The 24565-nt window shown below is 42.7% G+C and overlaps 1 protein-coding gene and 1 long non-coding RNA gene across 27 annotated transcripts; one reads left to right on the top strand and one right to left on the bottom strand.

Moving 5' to 3' along the window:
* The first annotated feature begins 506 nt into the window (after nt 1–506).
* Nucleotides 507–24053, top strand: LOC125770416 (tropomodulin-1). 26 transcript variants are annotated; one of them, XM_049440072.1, is made up of 12 exons: nt 507–597; nt 2254–2437; nt 9412–9757; nt 12491–12643; nt 12752–12919; nt 13072–13416; nt 13510–13761; nt 13956–14103; nt 15646–15841; nt 18585–19179; nt 20583–22403; nt 22895–24053. In XM_049440072.1, exons 3-10 carry the CDS (start codon nt 9755–9757, stop codon nt 18616–18618), a joined length of 1299 nt encoding a protein of 432 aa, XP_049296029.1. In that variant the 5' UTR covers nt 507–597; nt 2254–2437; nt 9412–9754; the 3' UTR covers nt 18619–19179; nt 20583–22403; nt 22895–24053. The 26 variants fall into 26 exon arrangements, with proteins under 26 accessions (XP_049296029.1, XP_049295949.1, XP_049295919.1 ...); XM_049439992.1 differs by lacking the exon at nt 9412–9757 and adding an exon at nt 2712–2830; XM_049439962.1 differs by lacking the exon at nt 9412–9757 and adding an exon at nt 2637–2830.
* On the bottom strand, nt 741–8068 carry LOC125770506 (uncharacterized). Its single transcript, XR_007419209.1, has 2 exons — nt 7997–8068; nt 741–1214 (listed from the first exon to the last, which is right to left on the bottom strand). It is a non-coding gene; the product is annotated as an uncharacterized LOC125770506 (long non-coding RNA).
* Nucleotides 24054–24565: the final 512 nt, after the last annotated feature.

Raw genomic sequence — 24565 nt, 5'->3', positions numbered from 1 at the left:
TCTGCCGCGGATGAATGCGCATTCTCGTCCGTTTTGCGCACAATCTCTCTTGGCACTCTCGCTCGTTTATTTTTGTGTGCGCGCGCACTATGGGTTGCGGTTGTGTGGACAAATTAAAGCTGCTTATTTTCTTTCAATACATAATTCGGCTTTGTTTGCATTACTGTTTGATTGTAGCTGAATATGTTATTTCGAATGGATAACATTTTATTATCCATCTTGAAAATCATGTCTGAAATGTTTAAAGTTAAAAGTCCTTCCCATTTGCGTATCGAGTTCTGTTTTAAAGTGCTGCTGTTTTCGCTTTCCATAAGAACAAAACTTAATCCGGTGCGTAGATTTCTTGCGCATCGATCAAACCAGTGTGCGGTACCGTGAGTCGCTCACGCTTTTCTCACCGCTGGCGCGCGAAAACCGCACTGTTGAGCGATCCGCGTGCCGTGTCAGTGTTCCCGGTGCCAGCGTAACGCCAGTGCCCAGTAGTGTTGTTGCTCGTATCCGTTTCTGATTGCTCGATCGGCCGTGGTTGTTTTGTGTTTTTTTTTCTTCTGTTGCTGCTACGTTTTGCTAAACCGCGGACCTCATCCTTCTGTTAAGGTTTTTTTTTGCACTACCCGAAACCAGATTTAGTATTTTTCGCAGCCGTCTTTTCACTTCCTCATTTCCATTATCTCGCCCACATCCATCCCTATCCTTCCCCATTCCCCTCGTCTCCTACTCCTTATGTTTGAGTGTGTGTGTTTGTTTTTTTTTTGGTGCATCATCTCAGTGACGAATTTACGCTCGGTTGCGGACCCAGTGCGTGTCTGTGTTTGTGTTGTCTCAAGTGCCCCCGGCCAACACCACTGATCTCCAACCAGCCCGAAAGAACGTCAGTCCGCGTGTCCTTGTGGCCGTATGTGTCCATCCTTAGTATGCGTGTGTACGTGCGTGTGTCCATATGTAATTTTTTTTTCTCGAACGTTATCCTGCGAGGTTTATCATCGGCATCAAACGGATGAAAATCTTTATCCATAACCACATCATATCACACAGAAGGAGAAAAAAACACCGAAACCAACTACTACTATCAAATCCTTTGAACGGTCGTGTACACACATAAACACAGAGCATGGTCCAGCACCTGGCGTTAGCGCTTTTCTTCGCTGATAGCAGGGATTAACTCCTTAGCGCCGAACTACGCACGTCAGCCATACGCGGAGTGAGAGTGGAATCTAATTCGGTGACCAAAATGGAATAAAAAAAATCAGAATAAAAAACAAACAAGTGTTTGTGTGTGTGTGTGTGGTTTTGTGCAACAATTGTGAAGAAAGCAGAACGTGGATAGAAGCTAGAATGATTTTTTGTTTTGCTGAATATTTTTGTTGCTAAAATTCTCGACCATTTTTATCCATTTTTTTGAAGTTGCTACAATCGATTAATTTTTGAAAATAAAAAAAAATCTCGCTTGTTACTATCTGTGCCAGTTTTTGCGGCCGCATCCGCGTGCGCGTGCGTGTTTGTCCCCGTTGTCTCGGTGTGTACGTTAAAATCAGTACCGAACCGATTTATACTGATCTGCAAGCAGATCCGCATCTTAAGGACACGGATTTTCTACCGTGAGCAAGCTCATCGCTTACCTCCAAAAAAGGAGTTTTAAACGATGAGCTCGCTCGCATCTGCTTGCAAAACGTGGTGGACAGTTTTCCACACCACGTACTATTACCGCGCTCCAAAACACACACACAAACACACCGTAAAACACATACGTTTGCGTATACGCTTTGCGCGTGTGTTTGTGTATGTTCCGTTGCAGATCATCTTCAATGTCCTCGTCCCTTCTGCCGCACACAACACATTCGGCTGTTCGATAACACTGATTAGCGAGGATAAGCATTTTTGTCCACACGATCCACAACCCATTGTGTGGATTCGTATGTTTGACACCCGTTCACGATCGTTCGAGATGCGTGTTGCGGGCGAGGTGTTGCGACGATGACGTTTGACCTAGAGCAAAAAAAAAAATCGGAAAATTCTGTATTTATGTAATCCATCCATCCGTCTGCTCCCATCAATAAAACACACACGCACCAAGGGGGTGCCGCGCGCACACGCAACCAACAGGCACCACCACAAACACACAGCACCCGATGTGTGCCGCGAGTGTGCGAGCTGATCTGACGTATATTGCGCAGGCTAAAGGAGCTTAGCCGGGCGGATCAAAATCGGTCCGGTTCGTGAACTAATCGGTCAGTTTAATACGCCTATATCCAGCAGATACGCGTGTTTTTCACCCCTTGTGTGAAGGTTTTCTTTTCCGATCCCCGTACCCCACGTATGCGATAGAACAAGTGACTTATAGTGCGCGTACTAGTGGGTGTTTTTTTATATATATATATGTGTGTATGTCCCCGTGAAACGAAGGAAAAGCGTACGCGTTGTAAAGGGAAAATCGAGGGTACGTGAAGTACGGGAAGGAAAAACGAAAAACGAGAAATTAACACCTGTGCCAGACGTTTATATATATATACATACATAACACACACACACACACAAACACATACAGTCACACTCATACAAATAATTAATTCAAACTAGCGAGTAAAGATACATAATATTACATGTATATCTTCATATGCACCGATCACCGTATACAGCGCTACACATAGATAAAAAAAAAAACCACCCTTAGAGAGAACCCCGTAATATAAGGCCGTTTATATTAAAAATAGATATTGAAGTGATTTAGAAAGCGGATTCGGATTTTCCAATAATGGCCGAAACGTACGAGGAGTACGAGGAGACGCACCATGTCACCAGAAAGTCCGTGACCACCTTCAAGATCGAGGAAGTAAGTAAAGGAAGTTGATCTTGCCCTTACCCTTCGCTTCATCCCTTCCTGCGCGGCCGCACCCCATTCACAAAACGCACCGTGGCGGCGTTTTGATGGCTAAATAGAGTGTGATCACTACTTTGATTGCTTTTGGAAATGCACGGCGAAAAGTCACGAATTCGCTTCGATTGCGCACTACTGCTCTGCTCGCTTCCAAATACAATGTGTAGCATTTTTTTTGAAACGCTTCCTCTACTCGCTAAGTGTTTTATTGCACTGTTGCTCTTGTTTTTTTTTCTTCTGCTTTTTTAATCTTTCTTTGTAATCGTTGATGTTTTCTTTTCTTAAATTTCTTTCTTCGACTACTTTTTACGCGCGTTCTTGTTGGCACTCGGTGTCTGCGTATCTTGCCCAACGGTTTTGTACGCACCGGCTGCTATAAAGTGGCAGCAGTTCCCCCTTTGCTTTTGATTTGCCGTGCAGGGGTAGGTCGAGTGTGTACACTGTGATGGTCCGGAGATTTTGGGACTCCGAGTAGCAACAGTAGTAGCACCATCATCACCACCACCAGCCATCATCAGGCGTGCTACTCTACTTTCTACTCGGGTTGTTTCTTTTCAATTGACTTCGATTTTGAAATGCTGCTTATTCTTTCGCTCACACTCTATCTCGGTCTTGCTGCTGTGCTTCACTTTCTCGGTCCAGTTTTTACTACCGCCTTCTTCACTTTTTTATCTGATCCTGAACCGACCGATTTCTGACCGATGTCGGTGGAAAAGATGGTCATATCACATCAATATTCACCGACGATCATCGCACTTGTTCGTCTCGGGTCTTATAATACACAGCTGTTTCGATTGAAACAGTCACGAAGTCAGCGGCATTAAAGTGTGGCTCAATTTTGGTTGGTTTGGCATGGCACGGCGAAAATACAAATCATCGCAACTCTCGCTCATCGTACCAGAAGGTTAGCGCAGTTCACATCTTCTCGGTCGGTTGCTTTTGCTTTTGCGGTTGTTTGCTGCTGCTACTGCTGCGACGGAAAACCACAATAGCGGTTACCACACGCAAGAGTGCTGTGTAGTGGTACGCAGCAACACCGAACAACAACAGGCTCCTGTGTTTGACTATTTTTAAATGTTGATTCTACTGGTCCCCATCTTGGACGAGTGTAGCGGCGTGCGGCGTTCGGCGAACGGCGCCATCTTCGCTACGCACTACACACACTGATCCAACATGTACCAGTGTTCACGCACGTACGCGTACAGACATCGCATACGAGGTGACACGATGGAGCATTTTCCCACACTGCACGATGGAGTCGTTCACCAGAATCCGAGGGAAGGCACAAAAAGAAGAGAAGAGAAGGAAAAAAAGCATACATCGATCCTCACCGGGTAGGGAACTTCCCGACGGCGCGCAGAGGAGTGGACATCATGCGCAGATCTTTGCCGCTATACTGGCTAACAGTGTGTGTTGTCTGTATTGCCTATTTGTTTTAAATATACCTTACAGATTTAAATTTAGATAATACATCTTAGCGTAACGAGCCGAACCAGTCGCGTACGCTCATAACCTCACAATATTTTGTCCACACGCAACATGGCGGCACATCTTCCGCATCTGTCGCACGATCGTTACTCAATACGTGCTGGTGTGCGTATTATTGCGAAAACTTCAACAGTACGGTTTGTTTAACTAGAGTTCTCAGCAATTGCACCTTGTTCCGATAAATTGGGACCAAAGTATCGAGTGTTGTCAGGAAGTGAAAATCCGCAGTACATCAGCCGCAATGAGTGGTTGTTTCGTGTTGCTGTTTGGCTTTTTTTGTCTTTCCTTCTGGTTTTGTTTTACGGCGCAAATTTAATGTGCTGTTAGTTGGTGCATCTCGCACGAGAGGAACCTGATACGAATGTCGGACCCGTTCGTACAGCTCGTTAAGAGCAACACCTGACAGGGGATGGATGGGATCTGGGGATGACCTCCAGAGATGGGTGTTGACACAATTTAACTTGTCCCACGGTTAGCACAAACTGGCCGTGGATAAACATAACCCTCCTCGCACGTTTTGTCGTCAAAGCCGCGATGGACAACAGCAGCCGGTAGCAGCAGAAGGACAGATGGGACACATCTTGCGCTTCATCTGTGTAACCCCGCGCGGCGATGTGTTTCTGCACAATCACCCGATCAGCTCGCCGTCACCTCAGCTGACCATGGTGGTCACCTGATGATGGATGAGCCAGGGATTTCCCTACTCCTGTGTGGGTGGGTACCATGGTGGAGAAGAAATTGGGTATGGACCGTGAAGTGTCGGTGAAAGGTTATGTCTCAGGCCAGCCGACAATGACGACAATGATGGTGGCCGACGACGGACAAGTTCAAAACCACAGTGTTACAGGATCTTTTCGCGCGATGTCCATCCGATCTGCAACCGCACCATTCACCTCTCACTCTCTCTCTCGCTGTCTTCTCATCCAAGAGAGTTAGATCTTTCCATCCAAAATGGTGGTAAATGGATTGTGTGCGAGTTTTTCTTTTTGATAAAGTTATTGCTCAGTTGCTGTTCATCTCTTCACCAACAGGGCAAACAATCTTTTCCGCGTTTGGACTCGACAGTAGAACTCGGTGCTAGAGTTTTGAAATTCGAACAGTAAACTGCGTTTGCCACTGCGCCCCCACGGTGCGTTGGTTTCTCGCGTGGTTCCGCGGTATGTTCGGGATGTTGACATTGCGTCCGCTCACGGATTCTATTTCGATGTGCGGCATACTATTCGCATCTCGAACCTGGGGCAGGAATAGACGGAAGGAACGGTGCAAATCAAAACAACCCTCCCATACCAGAGTGTTGCAAACACGTTGAGCAGCCGAATGGCCGACACCCTCGTTCTAAAGATACTTATGTAACGTGCACACAGCAATACATAAACACGCATCAGCATGTGACGTTTGGATTTGCTGAGTTCAGCCCAACCAGTACCCTGCTTGCACAGTGTACATTCAGCTGGTTAGTTTGTTCCAACTATTATCGGTATTTTTGTGGACTTTTGTTGTTGGCATAATGCTTTGCTAACAGGCACTAACAGGCTCGCTCCAACTATGGACATCCGTACGCTATAATCCAATTTACCCATCACACTCTAGCTGCTTCTGCTGCTTAGCTTCTTCCTTCTCTGCTGACTCCCAGACGCATGTGGGCAATATGATCCAACAAGCTATATTATTTCTCTTACACTTTACCCCTCCCTTATTCTCTACTCTAGGTAAGTTGGGCAGCAAGTTGGGCTTCAATCAATCGAACATCCAATGCAAATTAAAAAAAGCAAAGAAAAAAAAACAGCAACAACAAAATTGATCGACATAGCCCGGGTGCGCCTATCAACAGCAGCCAATGCAACAATGACACAATAGAGTTAATCAATCAACGGCAACAACGTGTGCATCGATGTCGCTAGTGTTCTCGACCTATCCTACACCACAAACCAGCAGCCATACCAGTGGCATACCACACAGACACGCACACACACCCACCTAATGTATTTTTTGTTCTCCTGAGTTACTGCATTTAAAAAAAAATTTCAACCCTTTGTAATGGGGGTGCCATTAGCTTTGGAACATGTGGGTTTTGCAGCTAGAGTCAGTTGTGGAGGTGGGAACCAATCTACCAGCTCCATAGATGCAGCTATTATGTTGCGAAGTGTTTGCTTGCGACATAAGGGAGTGACGGGCGTTTTGAATATGTATACCTTTTTGTTTTTTGGGGGTTTTCTTCAATGGCGCAAAAACAGTTGTGGTTACAGTTTTAGTCGCTTGCGTGTAGTAGAATGCTTGTAAATTCTTACCAGACACAAGCACATCCCCAGAAGACAAGTGCCACCTCCCCACCCCTCCCCGCAATACTGTTAGACTATGATGCTAGACACACGAACGACAACGGCAGCAGCAGTAAACACTTGATGCGCTTCTCCAAGTAACCGCCGTAACAGCCATTCATATCTTTCCTATCTGTCGCAACCTGCACCCTGCAGTCAAGTCCCGGGAATCAGTTTGCCCCGGGGTAATCACGTGCCCCACTTGAGAACCAGGGCTGCAGCTGGAGTGGACAGTTGGATGTGTAAATATAATGTATGTGTACACTTGCTCGTCTTTAAATGCAACCAGGCACTACTCCTTCGTGCGGTAACGTCACTGCCCACGCGTGCAGGACTAGTTCTTGAATGTAAGCGCCATCCCAGAAAGTCATTACATGTAGCTTCCTTTCCATGCCCTCTGCCGTACGCATTTAGATTGCAATGTGCGCTGTATATTCTTGCAGTTCTACTGCTTCTACTCTATCTGAATCTTCTATTACCCTTGTATTGCTTTGACTGTTTCCTTCGCGAGTTGGAATAAAACCGTGCTCAATATGACACAGCATTTGCAAGATGTCGTTTCCTTCAAAGTAGTCATTTGCGTTGTTCTTGAAAAACGTTCGGGTTATATTTTTTTTCTCTGTCCACCCGCTCTCCCTCCATTCAACAGCGTTTTATTGATGTCAGTGGTTCCGGGCTCCATGGTGTAAGGTCAGACCGGTGGGCTCCAAAACGTTACCTTGTTGGGTAACATCTTTGCCAGAGCTTTTATGTGAGTGAGAGGTTGCGCTAAGCGTGACCTCCAACTATGTCCGAGATGATTCGTAACGCGAAACCAGCAGGGCCATCAGCGCGCAATCACCCCTTGTATACGAAATTGTCTTCCTTTCTGTATGCATAATTGAAACATTAAGTGATGAGAAACCCATTGAATGTGTGGGAATTTTGGGGAAGTGGTTGGCTTTTGTTTGAGGGCCAAATTTGTGGATTCCATTTTACCTTCTTCCATTGAAACGATTTTTTTCTGCCCTTCAGTTTTTAAAGCACAAATTGTAGAGTTAAATTTTTAAAAATGAAATTTTTAAACTAATTTACGGGTTTTTGCTCGTACCGAAACAATCTGTGCAGCAATGAATTCCACAATGTAAACCATGCTGCCGGCGCCATGTTTATGTTGGACGAATTCCTAAATCCAACAACAAAGAAAGGTTATCAAACCCCCCGAGCGCACCGTTGTACGAGCGAGATAGAAACATAAACAACGCAGAATGCGATTATGATTCGTATGCTTTTTGTTGTTGTATGAGTGTCTATTAAGAGTTTCACACAAACCTACCCCTTTAATTGGTCAGCCAAGAAGTGGACGCAACATATACGAATTACACGGATTCCACCACCATTCCTGCTGTGTGTGTTTTTTTTGTTGTTGTGCCGTTTCTTAACGAGAAACGGTGGCTCCGTCTATCGATTGCCAAAGCTCGAAGTACTGAACGTACACATGTAGTCACGGAGCGGGCTCCAGGTCGTTCAGTCAGTTGGTAAACGTCATCGGGAGAGCATATCGAGGCAAGAACTGTCGTGCGTTTGTAAGATAGGGTGAGAAGGAAAGAGAGAGACAGTGTGTGTGAGTGTTTTAGGGGTGTCTAGTAATGGGCAAACGCGTATTTTGAAAGGATCGAGCTGCACTTTCACGGTGTAATTTTTTTTTTATTGTTTAGGGTGTGTGAGGTGAAGTCATCAGTCAGTCGGTGACAGAGACAGTGTTAGGGAAGTTTTTGTAACTGTCCAGTGTCCAGTGCGCTTTGCCAGTTTAATTCATCCCTTCAAACTTGGTGTGTGATTCATCGCATTACGAAAGCAGCGCCTGTGTGGCTTTGTTTGATGTGTGTGTGCGCGCGTGTGTGTGTTCTAGTATGTTTCAAATCACTTAAGAAAATTGGTCGTCCCTTGTGTTTTTTTTCACTGTGCACCAGCTGCACGGATCGTGACGTTTTTCCCTGGGAAAGACCACCCGATGTAACGATGTTGAGTTGAAACAAGAAACAACAATGCAAAGTACCGTTTTATGTTGTTTCAGTTTTTTTTTCACACAGCACATTAATTTCGGTCTGTAGTTTCTTCGCACCCGTAACAACATACAGCCCGAAAGGGCGAAAGAGCGCGAGAGAGAGAGAGTCAGCAAATCAGGGTTGCTACCCTTTGTCTGCGCTTTCGGTCGCTTCTCATTTTCCACGAGCATAACGTATCGCCCATGTGCGCTGTTTTTCGTTGCAATTTATATGCTCGATGCAGTTTTCTCGTCAGTCTACCTAACCTTGATAAAAACAATAACATAAAACAAAGCTACATTTTTTTTTACTCGCATTGCTGTCTTACCTTGTTCCTCCACATAATTATCGCGCCATCCCGGTTGCACGCGTACCAGTGAAAGCAAGACACGACCACTGGCACGGTGGATTCTGATAAGAAAGTACCGCAAAAGTGTGTCCACACTGTACTTCCAAAGTGTGGTACATCGATATGCTATACCGATACCTGAAGGGTGCAATCCCTTTTTGCTCGTTACATCGTTACAGCTCCATTTTGACTACCCACAATCAAGTACCCACCGATCACCACCGAAACATGCCAGGCAAAACAATCAAGCGAAAAAAGAAAATCACACACACACATACGCACACACACACACATCATGCTGCAATAGATCATACAAGGCAATATTTGTAACAAGATTTTATTTTAATTGTAAAGCGCTCCCCGTTCATCGTCTATTAGCGTGTGTCCTGCACGTCCTCTTTGTATCGCGTCCGTGTGTGTGTGTGTGTATGAGTAAGCGAGAGAGAGAGAGATATAGCGTATTTGTGAATTTTGTATGTGCATGGGCGCACGTGGGAACCAGTAAGCGCTAGTGAGATCATAAAGGAGAAAAGCAAAGGCAAAAAAAAGATACAGCACCAGGGTGTGTTCTTTGCTGCAAAAAAAAAAAAAGAATCAACCACACACTCACACACATTGTGCGCGTGTGTGCGTGCGTGTGAGTCAACTGCGTTACCTACTTCTACTTCTCCCTTCTCCACTACTCTGTTAGAGCAACATGGTAAGCTTTCAACCGTAATCATAATTTCCAAAACCCTTATTTTTGTTTTGACCTCTTCCACAACCCTCCTCCGACCCGATGCCGTTTCCTCCACCTTCCCTCTATCACGCACTGTCTCTCAACCACTTTACCAACCATTACAGCCCGACAATTGTACGTAATAGTAAACGACACACATGTGTGTTTGTTTGTGTGCGTGTATGTGCGCTTGTGTGCGAGGGAATGATGATGTTTATGTTGTTTTTTTTTTATTGTTGTATCAAAAATTTTCCAACAACACCAGCAGCGCAACAATATAATTTGGCAGGCATCAACACAAAACCCGCGTGTGCATTTTTAACTGCAACGCCCTTTAAGTACAACCCCTCCCGCCACCCAGCTCAAGATCTCCCTCCCATACTCCCGTCCTACCAGTTTGTTGAAGCCCGCGAAATTTGCGATCCGCGATCATGTTGTGTGCTGCTGCATTAACGGATTTTACTCACCTGCAACCTTCTCCATCACTCACCAGCCCTTACACAGGCACACTTCACACCAGTATGGATGTTATTGGTTCGCGGTTGTTTGTGCGTGTGCGTGTGTGTGTGCGTCTTGTTTCACCCAATGATTGATCGTTTGTTTCTTGCACTCGTATTGGCATGTGGGTTTTGTTGCTAAAGGCATGTGTTTCCATTTGGTTTTTTTTTTTTGTTATTTTGCTGTTGCTCCATTGTTGATCGTGTTCGCTAGCAAGGGGTAAAAAAACCGGGTGAGGGGATGTGGCCGAACGGGGATCGAAATCGCAAAAGAAAATGCAACTTTATTCGCTCATCAACACTCCTCACTCACGTGTTTTGCCGGTTGTTGGATGGGATTAGATAGGCACCGTAATTTTTGTGTGCTTTTTTTTACACTTCATTTTATCTCGGTCAATGATGATATGAAGCGGAAGATAATGGGAAGAATAACATGAAGAGGAAACAGATAAACCGAAAAGAAACCGTTTCATTTCATAAGAAGCGCCACTTCGGTTAGCATTAGCTATTAGCAAGTAAAACAGTTAGGCCGGAACCTATCAAAACAATCGAGCTCACTGCTCATTGAAACCGGAATGTATCATTTCTGGAAACGTTTTTTTTGTGTGTCAATACACCGTATCGATTGCTTGTAGAATTTCGATCAAAATAGTAATAAAAAGGGTTATTAATATTTAATGTGAATTTACATAAATCCAACAATGTATACTTGTTTGGAAGAAATGCTTATTTAACAAAAGCACTTCAACTTCAAAGTGACAAAATGCAACAGACTAATAGGCTGGTTCATAGACTTCACAACATCACTTCTAATTAGTATTTGAAATGTGAAAATGTCTGTCAGCATCCAATCAATATTATTCAAGTCTTTTTATTTAAAGAACATTGCATACATTAAGGCGCCACGTTTCTACCTTTCTTTGTTGTTGGTTCATAAATAGTTTTTATTGCAATTGTAGCTTCAAACAACTGCCAATCTTTCAGATAAAAAGAAATGTGTGATTGATTACAAATAGTTTATTCAAAAGGTTCATTTTAGTGCCTTTCAACGAGTCAATTCCATGTTCGAGAAAATTTATTTTCAACATTTATTTTTTTTCTCAACCTCTTAGAAATAGTCGACCAAGTTATGGAAGTAGTGTGGAGTAGATCGTGACAAACTAGATTTAGAAAGGAATTATTAAATGGGAAGAAGGGGGAGGAATTAAGAGGTCATATCCGACAAACATGTCCTCTATGTTTCGTGGCGTTGCACGTATGCATATCATCATCATCATCATGATCGCAGGCTATATGCTACCCACCAATAGCAGTAACCGTGTACACTTACCCTGGCAAACATACCACATTCACCACACCATGCGCATGAAGCAATAAAATTCCTGACTACTCCGGCGAATACAAGGTGGGAACGAACGGACTCCCCCTCTATTTCATTGAAGCACGCAATAAATTGCTAGTTGCTGCTTGGTTTTGTGGGACCGTTCTTTCTTTTTTTTTTTTAACGATCAACCGTGAAGGGAACGCGGTCGATCGTTGCTGATCGCTAAAAGCGGCCGAGAATGGGAAGGGGGTGCTGATTTAATTATGCTGTCATACGGCGTGAAGCTGCTGGAAAGGAGGCCGCAACTGTTCGTGTTATTGTTATTATTTCTATCTGTCATAACTTCTTACTTCTTCTGCACTACACTTACTACAAAAACCCCAACACATATACACATCAAATAACACCCTTTCCGAAACGTCCAACACCACCCTCTCAGCGCAACAAATGCAAAAGACACACATCTGTATTCACACTCACACCAATCAGCTCCCTGTTACTAGTGCTAACCAGCGAACGAGAGAAAAAAAGAGTGCATTATGATGTGGCCTGGTTTTTTTTTGTTTTTACCATACAATCGACAACGGACGACGGCGACAGTATAAAAAGTATTAAAACAACAACAAAAGAAAATATAAACTAGGACAAGACGTTGCATTTCTCTGGTGTCTACATGCAGGCTTACACTCTGGTGGGCTAGACTTTTTTTCTCAATGTGACCACTCCAATTGTGTTGTGTTGATCTTGCACAGTTGTGCGTTTTTTCTACCCATCTCTCTTTCTATCTCTTGGCATTCTGAACTGATTCAAGCATTTTCTTTTTTGCGTTTGCATTTTGCGGGTTCGTTTCTAATAATCGCGATGATGTCACCATGTCGGATCTGGCCCAACTAGACATCATCGTCCACCACCACCAAAACCATCACGACACCGGCCAAACTGTACGGCAAGGATGTCGGCGCGTATGACGATATCGATGTGGACGAGCTGCTCGCCCAGCTGTCGCCGGAGGAGATTAGCATGCTCGCGAAGGAGGTCGATCCGGACGTAAGTAATCGCTGGAAAAAGTACGCGAACGCGGCCAGACTAATAAACTTTGCTTTCTTTCTCTCTCTCTCTCTCTCTCTCTCTCTCTCTCTCTCTTTCTCTTTGTAGGATTCATTTTTGCCTCCGAGCCAGCGTACCAACTATGAGTGTGAAAAGGCACCAACCGGGCCACTCGATCGGAAGAAGCTGATCGATCATATTAATAAGCAAGCGCTGGAAACACCGGACCGTCCGGAACTGGAACCATTCGTGCCGGGTGTCGTACGTGGCAAAAAGGTACGTTAGACGACAAAAACAAGCAGCTCACAAGTAGCTTCCTGTGAGGTAGCTCACTTCAATGAGCGATGATCGTTGGAGATAGATCGGCAGCTTAGAAAGTACAATGAGCCTAGATTTAACTATTTTTTCACATTTCCATCACCAAACAGTGGATACCACCACCGCCAGCGGCAAAGCTGCAGGCAGCCGACGAGCAGATCGCAATCGATCTTGGTGACGAGTACGAGCAGGCGCTGACGGATGCGACGCAGGAAGAAATCATCGATCTGGCCGCTATCCTCGGTTTCCACTCGATGATGAACCAGGACCAATACCACGCCTCACTGCTTAACAAGGGCCAGCCGGTTGGCCTCGGCTGGGATGGTATTACCAAGTCTGCCATACCGAAGATTTTCCCGGCCGAAGCACCGAACACGACCGATCCGGAGGAAACGGTCCAGCGCATCAAGAACGACGACAGCAAGCTGGTGGAGGTGAATCTGAACAACATCAAGGTAAGTAGTGTGATCATCACACCCGAAACACGTATTTCAATTAATTCTCTGTGTGTGTGTTTTATTTTCTCTCTCTTCTTCTCCCCATTGCAGACCATCTCGGACGAGCAGTTCGATAAGTTGTTCGAGGCGCTCAAGTCCAACACACACCTCGAGGTGCTGTCGCTCACGAACGTGGGTCTGACGGATCGTACCGCATTGATGCTGGCCGGCGCCCTCGAACAGAACCACGCCCTTCGGGTGCTGAACGTCGAGACGAACTTTATCAGCCCGCCCGTGATTGTGACGCTGGTCAAGAGTCTGCTAACGCAGATGACAATCGAGGAGTTCCGTGCCTCGAACCAGGTATTCTGTCCAACACCAAGTTCCAGTCGCATCAAGTCAACAAAGTTCTAAAACATTCTTTCTCTTTCTTTTGATGCTCGTTTGCAATTCCTGCGGTACCTCCTTGATCACCGTGACGGCCGTATCTGCAATCAAACTTCGCACCAACATACAATCAACCTCGCAACTCAAACAACGACGCGTTCAATTGGCAGCGATCGCAAGTCTTCGGTAACAAGATCGAGATGGAGATAACGGAGTTGGTTGAAAAGAATACCACCCTGCTGCGGCTCGGTTTGCATTTGGAGTTTAATGATGCCCGACATCGGGTAGCCGCCCATCTGCAGCGTAACATTGACAGAAGTGAGTACGGGGACAGTAGTGTACCGTTTTTACGCATAAATGATCTTGATTTTAGCCGTACTGTTCCGTTCGGGGAACACCGATTTCGTGCGTAGTTCGTGTTATATTCCAGTATAAAAGGGAATAGCATACTCTACTGGTAGCGTACCTATTGGGCTAATAGGTGTGATACTACGCAGAAAGTTCTTGTAATCATACGCCTATTAAATTTTATCTTTCCTACGTGGTTCGCTGTTTTGGTAGCGTTGATGTCTCCTTTCCTCCCCAAAAATTTGACCTGCTTTGATCACTGACTTTGACTGTCTTCTTTTACGCTCCTTCTGCTACAACACGCCCGGGCCCACTCTCATTCGCTATCCAGACGATCCGGAACACTGCCATCCGATACCGTACTATCGGTTTCTGCACGTACCGGTACCGTCCGAACCGGTCCCGACGAAACGAAGCTGGGACGAGCTTCCCTAGAAAGTGGACAAACCTCTATTTGCTTCACTCTACCGCTTCCCAAGCCACGTTTCGATGATCGTTTAGTTCGTTTTTATAGTGTTCTCAGTATGCTTTCGTATGGATAGGATTTTCCAGCCCCAAAAAATCAATGAAGCAGGTTCGTCTGTTGTGTCTTGTTTATTTTCCACCGGTCGCTAACAATTCCGTTATTAGCAGCGTCCATTGCGTGTCTGTTGTGGTTCACCCGGATGCTCTGGCAATCATCCTTCTCACAGCATCTTTCCTTGTGTTCAATATGAAGAGCACCCGTCGTTCTTCCATTGTTTAAATAACCCGAAATGTCATTACTGGTAGCTGAAGTTGAAGTGTGTACACCTTCAACTACGATCTTCGATGTGTTTTTTTTTTGTTGAGTTGTCCACAGAAAGTTAATGTCACCGCGCGGTTTGTGTGTGTGTGGTTTAATTTACTCCTTTCACCAAAGGATCAAACAATCTTCTATCTGTATATGTGTCACTTTATTGTCTCGTTGCTGCCAATTTGTGCGCCCATGTCTCCTTCACTTTACTTTCTTTCTTTTGTTTCCATGTTTTACGCATCCCAAGACTATCACTGCGTAACTGATCTTATCGTCACCGTTGAAAGTAATCACTTGTATTCCTCATCAAAGTGTTGGTGGTGTATCCGTTTTCTTGTGGTTGATTACGTTTATTTTTGTTTTGTTTTATTTCTCTTATCTTCTGTTATTTCTTCTTTTTTACTAAAACCTACTCTCTATGTCTTTCGCGTTACCTTCACCCCCTTTCCTCTTTTTTTTCCTTCCTTTGTTTTATTTTTTTTATTTCATTACTACACTTTACGCTCGTCTCTAAAATAAAACACATGCCCACATACACATCGTCAAAAATATTGCGATTGATCAATCTCTCGTGCCCGTACAATGATCTCTCCTTCACCCTTTCTCATCCCTTTTCTTATCAAAAATCATTCATCACACTTTGTTACTTTCCTTCCTCAAAACCTACCTACCCATGACCTTACCCCCCCCCCCCCCCCCCCCGCCCATCAACTTCACCACTCTCCATCAACCGATAGTTCGAGTCGATAAGCGTGATGGACGCTCGTCCCGCGGCAGTTACTATCGGCCGGTTCGCATCGAGGAGGAACAGGAGCTCGCAATGTCCGACGTGGAGGAGGAACCGGAGGTCGAGGTGGCACCGGCGGACTATGACGTGGAGGAAGATCCCGACAATGTGGTGATCCGTCCGCCACCGTCCGACGATGAAGATATGTAAATTTTGTTCGCCAACCAATGAGAGGGGGAGCATCAAAGAAAATACCATTTTTGAAGAACTGCACCAACCTTTCCCCCTCGACTCCCGCCAACACACTACCACTCGCCCCGCCAACATAATATAGAAATGGGGAGGGGTGAAAAGAAAAGCCAAAAAAAGAAACCAAGCGCTCAGTTGCAAAAACCCTCCAGCCAGCCATTCTGCACCCATAAGCGCTACTTCTTTCGCTGTCTCTATCGCGCACGGCTATCACTCTATGTAGCTCTATGCTAGCACACACAAAAAAAACAATAGCAAAACAGCAAAAGAAAAAAAAGGAAAAGAACACCCAAACTTACTAAGATCGCAAACATTCGTGTATGTTGATGCGGTATTTTTGCCCGATGATGATGGAACAGTTGTACCCAATAGAGAGCAAAAGTCTTTTACGCAAATGCGAGCACCTAGTGCTGTGTTGTGTCTCTTTTCTTGCTGCTGCTAATCTGCTGTCCACTTTCCGCTGGTTTACTTAACACCCGCCACTTGTCAATAGTAGTTTTGCACGTGGGCCACACAATTGATGACAGTGCGTAAGCCTGTAACGCTAGAGATGGTATAAGTGTAAATAGCTCCAAATAGATCGTACCGAACGCTTAAAGAGGGAATTTTTTAATTCTTTATGGTTTCACGTTTCATGTAGAAGTTTGGCCATAAGTGTATTAACCGACCCTGCCTCGGTAGCATACAACGCCCGATAGTATGCAAAATACGATTTTCTAAGACTATACATGGTATTAGGTGACAGTTTTAACACAAGTCCTAAGGTTTCTTGCTGTGGTTAACTTTTGAAGGGTTATAATACACTTATGGCAATGTTTGTTTTTTGGTTAAAAAAAATGATGGCATTTTCATTTCAAAATGGTTCGGCTTGGTTGGTATTTCCTTATCCGGTTATTTTACGCTTAGTATGGCATTTTTGCGTTCGTTTTTCTAGATGATTTAAAGTATCGTCGTGTAAGTTCGTCTATGAGTAGATTTTGGTAATTTTTGTTTTATGACGCCGTGAGAAGAGTGAGTTTTGTTAATTTTGATTTTTTTCCTTAAATGAAATTTTACTTTTTGTAGTATTATTTTGTTGTGCCGTTTTAACATCCTTCCAGTTCGTTCTAACCAAAGATCATTGCCAGCTTGCTTTTTTTTATTGCTTATTTTCGAAAGACAAAAAAAAACAGGATGCACATAATATACACGTGTTAGTGCGGTTAGAAATCAATCCCTTCTCCTTTGGCGTATGTTATCATCACCATTATCAACGATTCATCGATGTCTCTCTGTGTGGTGCATGTGCATGCTTGGTTGTATTGACTCGTTTCACCCCCGCCCCCTCACGCCCCCTCTCTTCCACATCGTCTGGGACGTTCATGTCTCAACCACCACCTGGTTCCTCCCTTTCAATTACCCTTTTATTCACCTCTTTAAATACGGCGATAAACACATATACAGATAGAACTCGATCGAAACGAAAGACAAACGTTTTATGAAAATGGGTTTAAAATTTTTAAAGAAAACAAAAATAATCCTTTTCCACACACCGGCCTCGAGCGCTCCTTGCCGTAAAAAATTGTCTTGCCCCATACAGCATATGGTCAGTGACATGGATCCAGCAAACCCCGTTCCAATGTTTTTTTCCTCCTCTGTCGATATTGTTAACCACCGTATAAACCTTGTTTTTATTCTCAACTTGAACTCTACTACCCGGTGCGATAGCTCATGCAAAGGGGGGAGAGAGCCTGGATACACAAAAAAAACCTCAAGCACACATGTACAATGTATCGCATTACAAAACAAAGCCCCGAAGCTACTCCTTACGACAGCAGGATGAATGAAGCGATCATACCCGAACACATCATACACACAACACCCAACCATCAGCGCCCATATACATCAGAGTTATGTTGTTTGCTTTTTTGTAATGTATCTTGTTTCATTCGCATTATTATGATTGTGCATATATAGTTTAGCTCCTTCTCTCTACTGTAAATGTTCCTAAGGCCATTACATGATGTTGCATTTTGGATTGTTTAGTGTCTAATCGAATCAGTCCTTCACCACTGTCTATGGGACGTCGTTGGAAAGTAAACGTTTCGTTGTTTAAATATTTGTACAAACGTCTTTTGCACATTCACACACACACATACATACCCGCTTAAGTACACGCAGCACCACATGTAAACAACGGCTGTAGGTTTCACGTGCCGGTGGGCAAACGTTTGGAAGATGTAATTGGTACTCGGGAAGACACACATAACTTGGAGATATATTACGTTGATGTAACCATTTCTTTATCCTACTCTGTTGTTAACAAAATTAGTAACATTAGTAAGTCACTCACAATTAATTAAATCACTCATCAATTTAACGAAAAACTGAAGTTTTCCAATGTTTCAGTCAAAATTTGATTATCCGGTCGAATCCCAATAAGCACGGATAAACGGCATTCCACTGTCACAAAGAGCCACTCAGTTAGTCACTCACTCACTCTGATTTTGTTACACTAGACCGAGTACTACTAGGTACTTCCATCACTGTTCCAAACGTTTGCCCACACTTGACTTGATTTCACCATGAGTATGTTTTTCGTCTCTGTAAATTTGTGTATGTTTACCATTTGCTGTTATCACCCGCATAATTCGGGTTTGTTCCTTTGTGTTACGATTTAGTTTTTCATTTTTGTTTCTCTTCCCATTTCCCTACTTCCAGTAAGAAAAAATCTCTCACAGCGGCTGCAGTTTAGATTTTTTCAAAACATGCATAGGAAACAAACGACCATGATACAGTGAAAGAGAGAGAGTGAGAGAGAAAGAGAGACGACCATGCGCGCGGGATGTTCACACATTGTTACCGGCGATGCGATCATCTCGCGCACGCGTCTACTGACCTTCTCCTCCCCTACCCTCCCCACTTCAACACTCTTCACGTTCTGTTTTTCTACTTTTTAAAACTACTATTACTACATCTACTACTACTACTACTACTACTATATACTCAGCACAACAGCAACAAACGAAATCAACCGCGGTATTCGCTACACGAGCTCCGTACTGGCAGCAAAAATTGTAAAAAAGCGCAAACTACAAAAAAAAAACAAAGCATGAAAATATTTGATTCGTTTCTGTTTGATGTCGAAAAGATGATTAAATATCAGAACAGAACTGGCCAGTTTTGATCCAGTGTCCAGATGTATAAATGGAGTCAAAACAGAAAAAAAACATAAAAAAGGGATGATTATGTCACCCGGTTACAGAATCATTTATGTAAAGCAGGAATGCTTGAGGTGGCGATTATCTTGAAGGAGGTATAATATAATTATGTTTTTGTTTTAGTTGCCATATTTACTATCGCCTTTAATTATTTCCTTTTAATTCTTTTTCCATTGTGGTCTCTATGTTTGCTCTTTTATAATACTTTAAAACAAGAAACAAAAAAACTTTAAGAAAATTGAATGATCTCTGCAAACACTATCTTTTTTGCTCTTCGCTGTTCGCTCATTAAACACTATTAACGCATTCGTGTGACAACAGTGAGACAGAGCCGACTTTAAACAGTAACACGATTTGATCTTTATTATGACACATGCGGATATGTTTTATGTTTCTCCTTTTCTTTGTCTAACACTGTTTGTGGTGTTAAGAAAACAATTTCCCCAAACACTTACATGCATGACTTTTTGTAAGTGTGTTTGTTTGCTTTAAACGATGTTTTTTATTTTAGCACAAACAATTCAAACACAAGCAATAAAATACTTACCACATCACAACCTTAATTGAGGAAAAACCATAATTTTCCCATAACAAGCTCATCCCCACGCCACCCTTCTCCCCCTCACGGCTTTCAACCCCTTTCGTCGTTTTCGTCCCGCACCATTCGCCATTTCGTTCGTTTCCATTTGCCTGTCGCCATGCCGGGTCTTTCTGCTAACTTTGTTTTTTTTTTATCTCTCTCTTTTCCTAACATTCTTCATTTTACGCTTGAATTTCCGGTTGACTTTCCCGGTATAGGTTCGAATTTTTAATTTTCTTCGTCGGTTTCACCTTAATTATTCACCAACTACTGCTGTCATCTACCTAACCCTGTTTTCCCGTTCTACAAAACATTGAAATGCAAATCACAAATTCACTCTATTCCTACCGTGCGGTTTGATTTTTACCCACTCAAACGCTTCATCTTGTTTGTTCCGCTTTGTTGTTTGTGTTCCGATTTTTTTCCTTTACTCTTTAACTATCGTGTTGTTCTACACCATTTTATCCCTCATTTTATTCGCTCCGAGTATTAACGTGCGTTTTTATCTTTAGTTTATTCCGGCTTGTGTTCGTTTTGGTTGTTTCTCTTTCTTTATTCTGTGTTATTTTATTCTCTTAATTAATGTTATCTTCTTCACTTTTGTTTTCTTTTCTCTTTTACTATCACCCCTTTTCTGTGTTTTTGTTTTGTTATTTTTTTTTGTTTCACTTTCTCTTTGTTTTCTCTCGTGTTAATTCCCGGCCTAATTAAGTTCACCATGATTGATTTATATTTATATATTTTTCTTCTTTTCATTCTTATATATTTCTTCCTGCGGGGCGGCAAACAAACGTCTTCGCCATCGAATCATGCCCACACACACACACACATTTCATGTCATTGTGTTTAATTTGACTTTCTTTTCGATGGTTGGGCAATCGGCAACAAAACTGTGCCGGTTTTATTGTCTTCACACAGCACGAAGATCACACTATAAGATAGCTAAAAATGTAATTTAGAGCAGTGAAAATGAGAAACGGTGTGGTGGATATTTTGTTTTTTGATGTTTAGCATAACGATGATGCCAGAGGGAAGTAAAAAAAAACGCTTTGAAATCAAAAGTCTTATTCGATAGGGTTCGGACAGCCAAAAACAAATGAATGCTTTTTTTCTATTGTTTAAATTGTTTGTTCAGATTTTAAATAAGCCAAAAGTTTTGTTCACATCATTTGTTTTCTCATTCGGATAGCAGAGTGTGAAGAATTTTTTAATTATCATTCAACTACAAAACCGGAAGTTGGTTAATAGCAAGTGAGACAGATTAGTAAGGGTGGTGAAAGAAAACTATACTATAGAAGAAGAAAAAAAAACTTCTCCGTATATAGGATGAGTAGTAAGAGAACCGAACGAGTAAACTGTTGTATAAGGACGTCATGTTTTTGTTTTGTTTACTGCATCACATAAGTTGATAAAGAAGTTTCTGGAAAGCATTATGGTGTGCTTTAGAATTTTTAATTTTTATTAAATAAATGCTCTTCCGTGTGTAGCATTCAATGTAATGTCAATTGGTTTGTGGAAGTTTATAAATTTATGATTCACAATATATAGAAACCGTGCTGAGTACGACTAAGAAGTGACTCAAATGCTAGGTTTGTTAGTTTTTTTTTTAAATTTTAATATTTTTATTGTGTATTGGTAGTGTAACAACTGCCATGTTCGCTCATCAGCTGTATACAGTTATAAAAAAAATTGTACCAATAATACTCATCTAACCCACACACACATACACACGCACCGTTTAAGCGAATTGCAGCAAACGTTCGTCCACTCTCGCTCGTCAGAGTTGGGGAAATGAACCTGTGCTGTCAAAATAGGGCTTATGTGCGTGCAGCTGTGTGTGTGTGTGCGTGTTTAAACTAGACACAAAACATAAGTAGCAACCAAATAGGCTTAGGGGTAGTCCGGGGTGTCCATCCGACACCTGTCAGGGAAGAATGAGTGGCTTTTGCAACACGGTATTGTACCCCTTTTTCGGCTTGAAGTCGAACTTCAAGTGGAACTCCTGACAGAAATGGCACATCATAAAAAAACACATCAAAACGTTAGCACGCGATTGCGTGATGTGAAAGGTTTTTAGTTTATATTTCATTTAGATTTTTGTTTCTTCTGTTTTCTAATTCTTCCCGCTGATTCGCGCCTCTGCTTACCTATGTATACATGTATGTATAGCGTTGAATATATATATTGCAATTGAAAGAGTTGAAATTGAATTATAAGTGAATTATAGCGAACGGAATGAATAGTGGCGCGTGGGACGGGTAGCAATCATACTCCATCTTTCATTTTTCTGTAGTTATTTTTTTCTTATTCCTTTTTTTTGTTTGAGAGGGAAGGGCTGAAATGAGAGACAGATAAGGAAAGGCAAAGGGTTGAAACGAAAAAAAATTTAAAAAAAACATTACTAAGAATATAGCTAAATGTTTGGAATGTGTGCAGTGTGGTTCTTCGTTTATAAACACAAGTTCGTTTTGCTAAGATTGATCCGCTTGCGTGTCTGTGTTAGTGTGGGTGCGCAAGGTTGTAATCGGTCGTAGTTTGGGTTGAGTATTGTTTGTAGACAGCGGGCTGGTTCCTAGTCTGGTGACGGTGTGTGGTTCCTGGTTTGTGAGGATGTCGACGGAAGCCTAACCTGTCGCGTGTCTGTCAACCTGGCAACCCCCAACATATGCAGATCGACTTGTACTCGTGTAGTCGCTGGAACCCTGGAACAACTGACCACTATCTCACAGCGGCGATTGTGTATGAACGATTCTTTTTTTTTGTTTTTTATTCGGCTCTACTGCTGCATCTGCGCTAATCATTGTTTAGTGTTTGTACTAGACCGTAAGACCTAGTGTATAATAATAACAGTAGCATCTAACCGTAATTGCGCTCGCTAGCTAACCAGGACCACCTAACTGCTGTAAAGTTAAAATGGCATGTAGCAGCATCCTCCACTAACCGTTTTGCCTTATCAGATATCTGACCTTTGATCCAATACTGACATTACATTTGTTCCCGTGTGTGTGTCGTTTGTTCCAACAGTTTTTGTAATTTCTGTAATGTCTCCGTCTTCCAAGACACGTCTTCTTGTGACCATCGTTTGCGCGACATCCGCATGAAACAAATAACTCGGTTTGATATGTTTGCGTTTGCCAATACCCACTACTCAACACACCCGGTCCCGTGTTTGCACATGCTTCCAATCGGATACTAACCATTGTTTACCTCGTCTTTTTTCCCTTCCACAGTACGTCAGGCGCGTCTTAATCAGCGCAAGTAAACAGCAGCCAACGGTACGTCGGTGCCGAAGCTAGAAGAGCAAAAAAAAAACTCACGAGCCGCAGGCAATATTACCATCCACGCAACGCTTACCACGGCTTTAAAAACTTCCGTTCTGGAACTTGCCTGCAGAAAGAAACGCAACTAAATACATTCGACCAAAACCATTCGGAGCTCAATCGGACGACGCCCAGGCGACCTGTTGTGGGGCGGTGTGACGACGACATCCATTTTAATTCGTATTAATCACATCATCTGATCATTCGTTCTGGTAGAAAAATGGTGTATAGAGAGAAAGGAACAACAGTCAGGCAGGATGCTCATTGCGATATGAAGCTGTATGTGACAGAACGATTGTTTTTACGTTAATTATGTTCCATTGTGCGTAGCAAACGTCGGTAGCAGTTTTGCCGTTTATATTTTGTATCTTTTTTTTTAACGAAAATACCAATTTTACGTATTTGACACAAATGTCTTGCTTGCGGAAGCGTTTGGTTGCAGGCTCCTATGTAGGCTAGGACCTAGAAAACATCACAAGCGTACGAAACAAGCGCGCAAATGGTTTAGCAAAACTAAGCGAGTATGGATCGTGTGCGCTTTTCGCTTCTTAGTGCAGCTTGTTTTAGCATGGAAGAACCATTTAATGAATGAAGAAATTGACGAAAGCAACCAGGAAAGCTAGTAGCAGCATGTAAGGAAGAAGAAAAAACAAACCTAAATTCCTTCCTCCCTCCCCGCATAAAGTGGAAACGACACGGGATGGTTACGAAACGAAGTAATCATTCCCAGACAAGCGCGCGCGCGCGCGTTTTGAAATAATCATCCATAACAACCATGCACGGTGTGCGCCCCCGCCCCCTCCTTAGCATGCATGCATTGTGCGTTTTCATTTTATTATTAATATTATTTATGTTAAGCAAATTTCTCCAATTCGCTTTTGACGGCCAAACGGGGCAAAGCAAAAGGGACGAGATTGTATGGTGATCCACGTTGATAATGTATGAGGCAATACCCCCCGCGCTACCAATCGTGTACGTTTTTAAATTATTCACTATCGAATGTTTATGGTAAAAAGAAAAAGAAACAAACAAACAAAAGAAACAAATAAATTGTAAGCATAAAATCCAATATCATTCCACCCCACCATCTTTAGATGGTGGTGCTGTTTTATTTTTACATGATTCATTTTCTATGAGAAATATATATATTTTTTTTTACATTAATACACATTACAGTAGGTAAGCATTTTTGTACAACCAGGTGAACAATTTAAATAAATTTTGAACAATCATGAAAAAAGTGAAAATGTGCCAGACTTCGTTTTACAACTAATTGTGAACGCCTAAAAGTATGCAACATATTTGAAATAAATCATATGTTACTCAACGAATGGGGAAGTTTATGGTTAAACTTACCCCCGTAATTCCGAATAAAAATTAACTTAAAAATATTTATTGCATACTTTTAGGCTTATGAATACATCACAGAAACAATTAACAAATATATAATGATTCTTAAAGTAAAGCAGCTTAAAGTAAAGCACAAATGTCGGGATTATATTTGAAAGGAGGCTCGTGCTATAAAATGGATATTTGAAATCTGCTATAATTCGAAAATAATTATTACATCCTTAAAACTAT

The sequence above is a fragment of the Anopheles funestus genome, chromosome X (assembly GCF_943734845.2).
Source record: "Anopheles funestus chromosome X, idAnoFuneDA-416_04, whole genome shotgun sequence".
NCBI classification, from domain to species: Eukaryota; Metazoa; Arthropoda; class Insecta; order Diptera; family Culicidae; genus Anopheles; species Anopheles funestus.
The sequence above is the reverse complement of the archived record's forward strand: the minus strand, read 5'-3'. Positions and strand labels throughout refer to the sequence as shown.

Excerpts from the sequence above, each read along its gene's own strand:
- LOC125770416 (XM_049439983.1), top strand. The coding sequence starts at position 2,753 with ATGGCCGAAACGTACGAGGAGTACGAGGAGACGCACCATGTCACCAGA. Across the intron at positions 2,831-12,490 it reads CCACCTTCAAGATCGAGGAA|ACATCATCGTCCACCACCAC; the intron begins GTAAGTAAAGGA and ends TGGCCCAACTAG. Across the intron at positions 13,417-13,509 it reads TGAATCTGAACAACATCAAG|ACCATCTCGGACGAGCAGTT; the intron begins GTAAGTAGTGTG and ends TCCCCATTGCAG.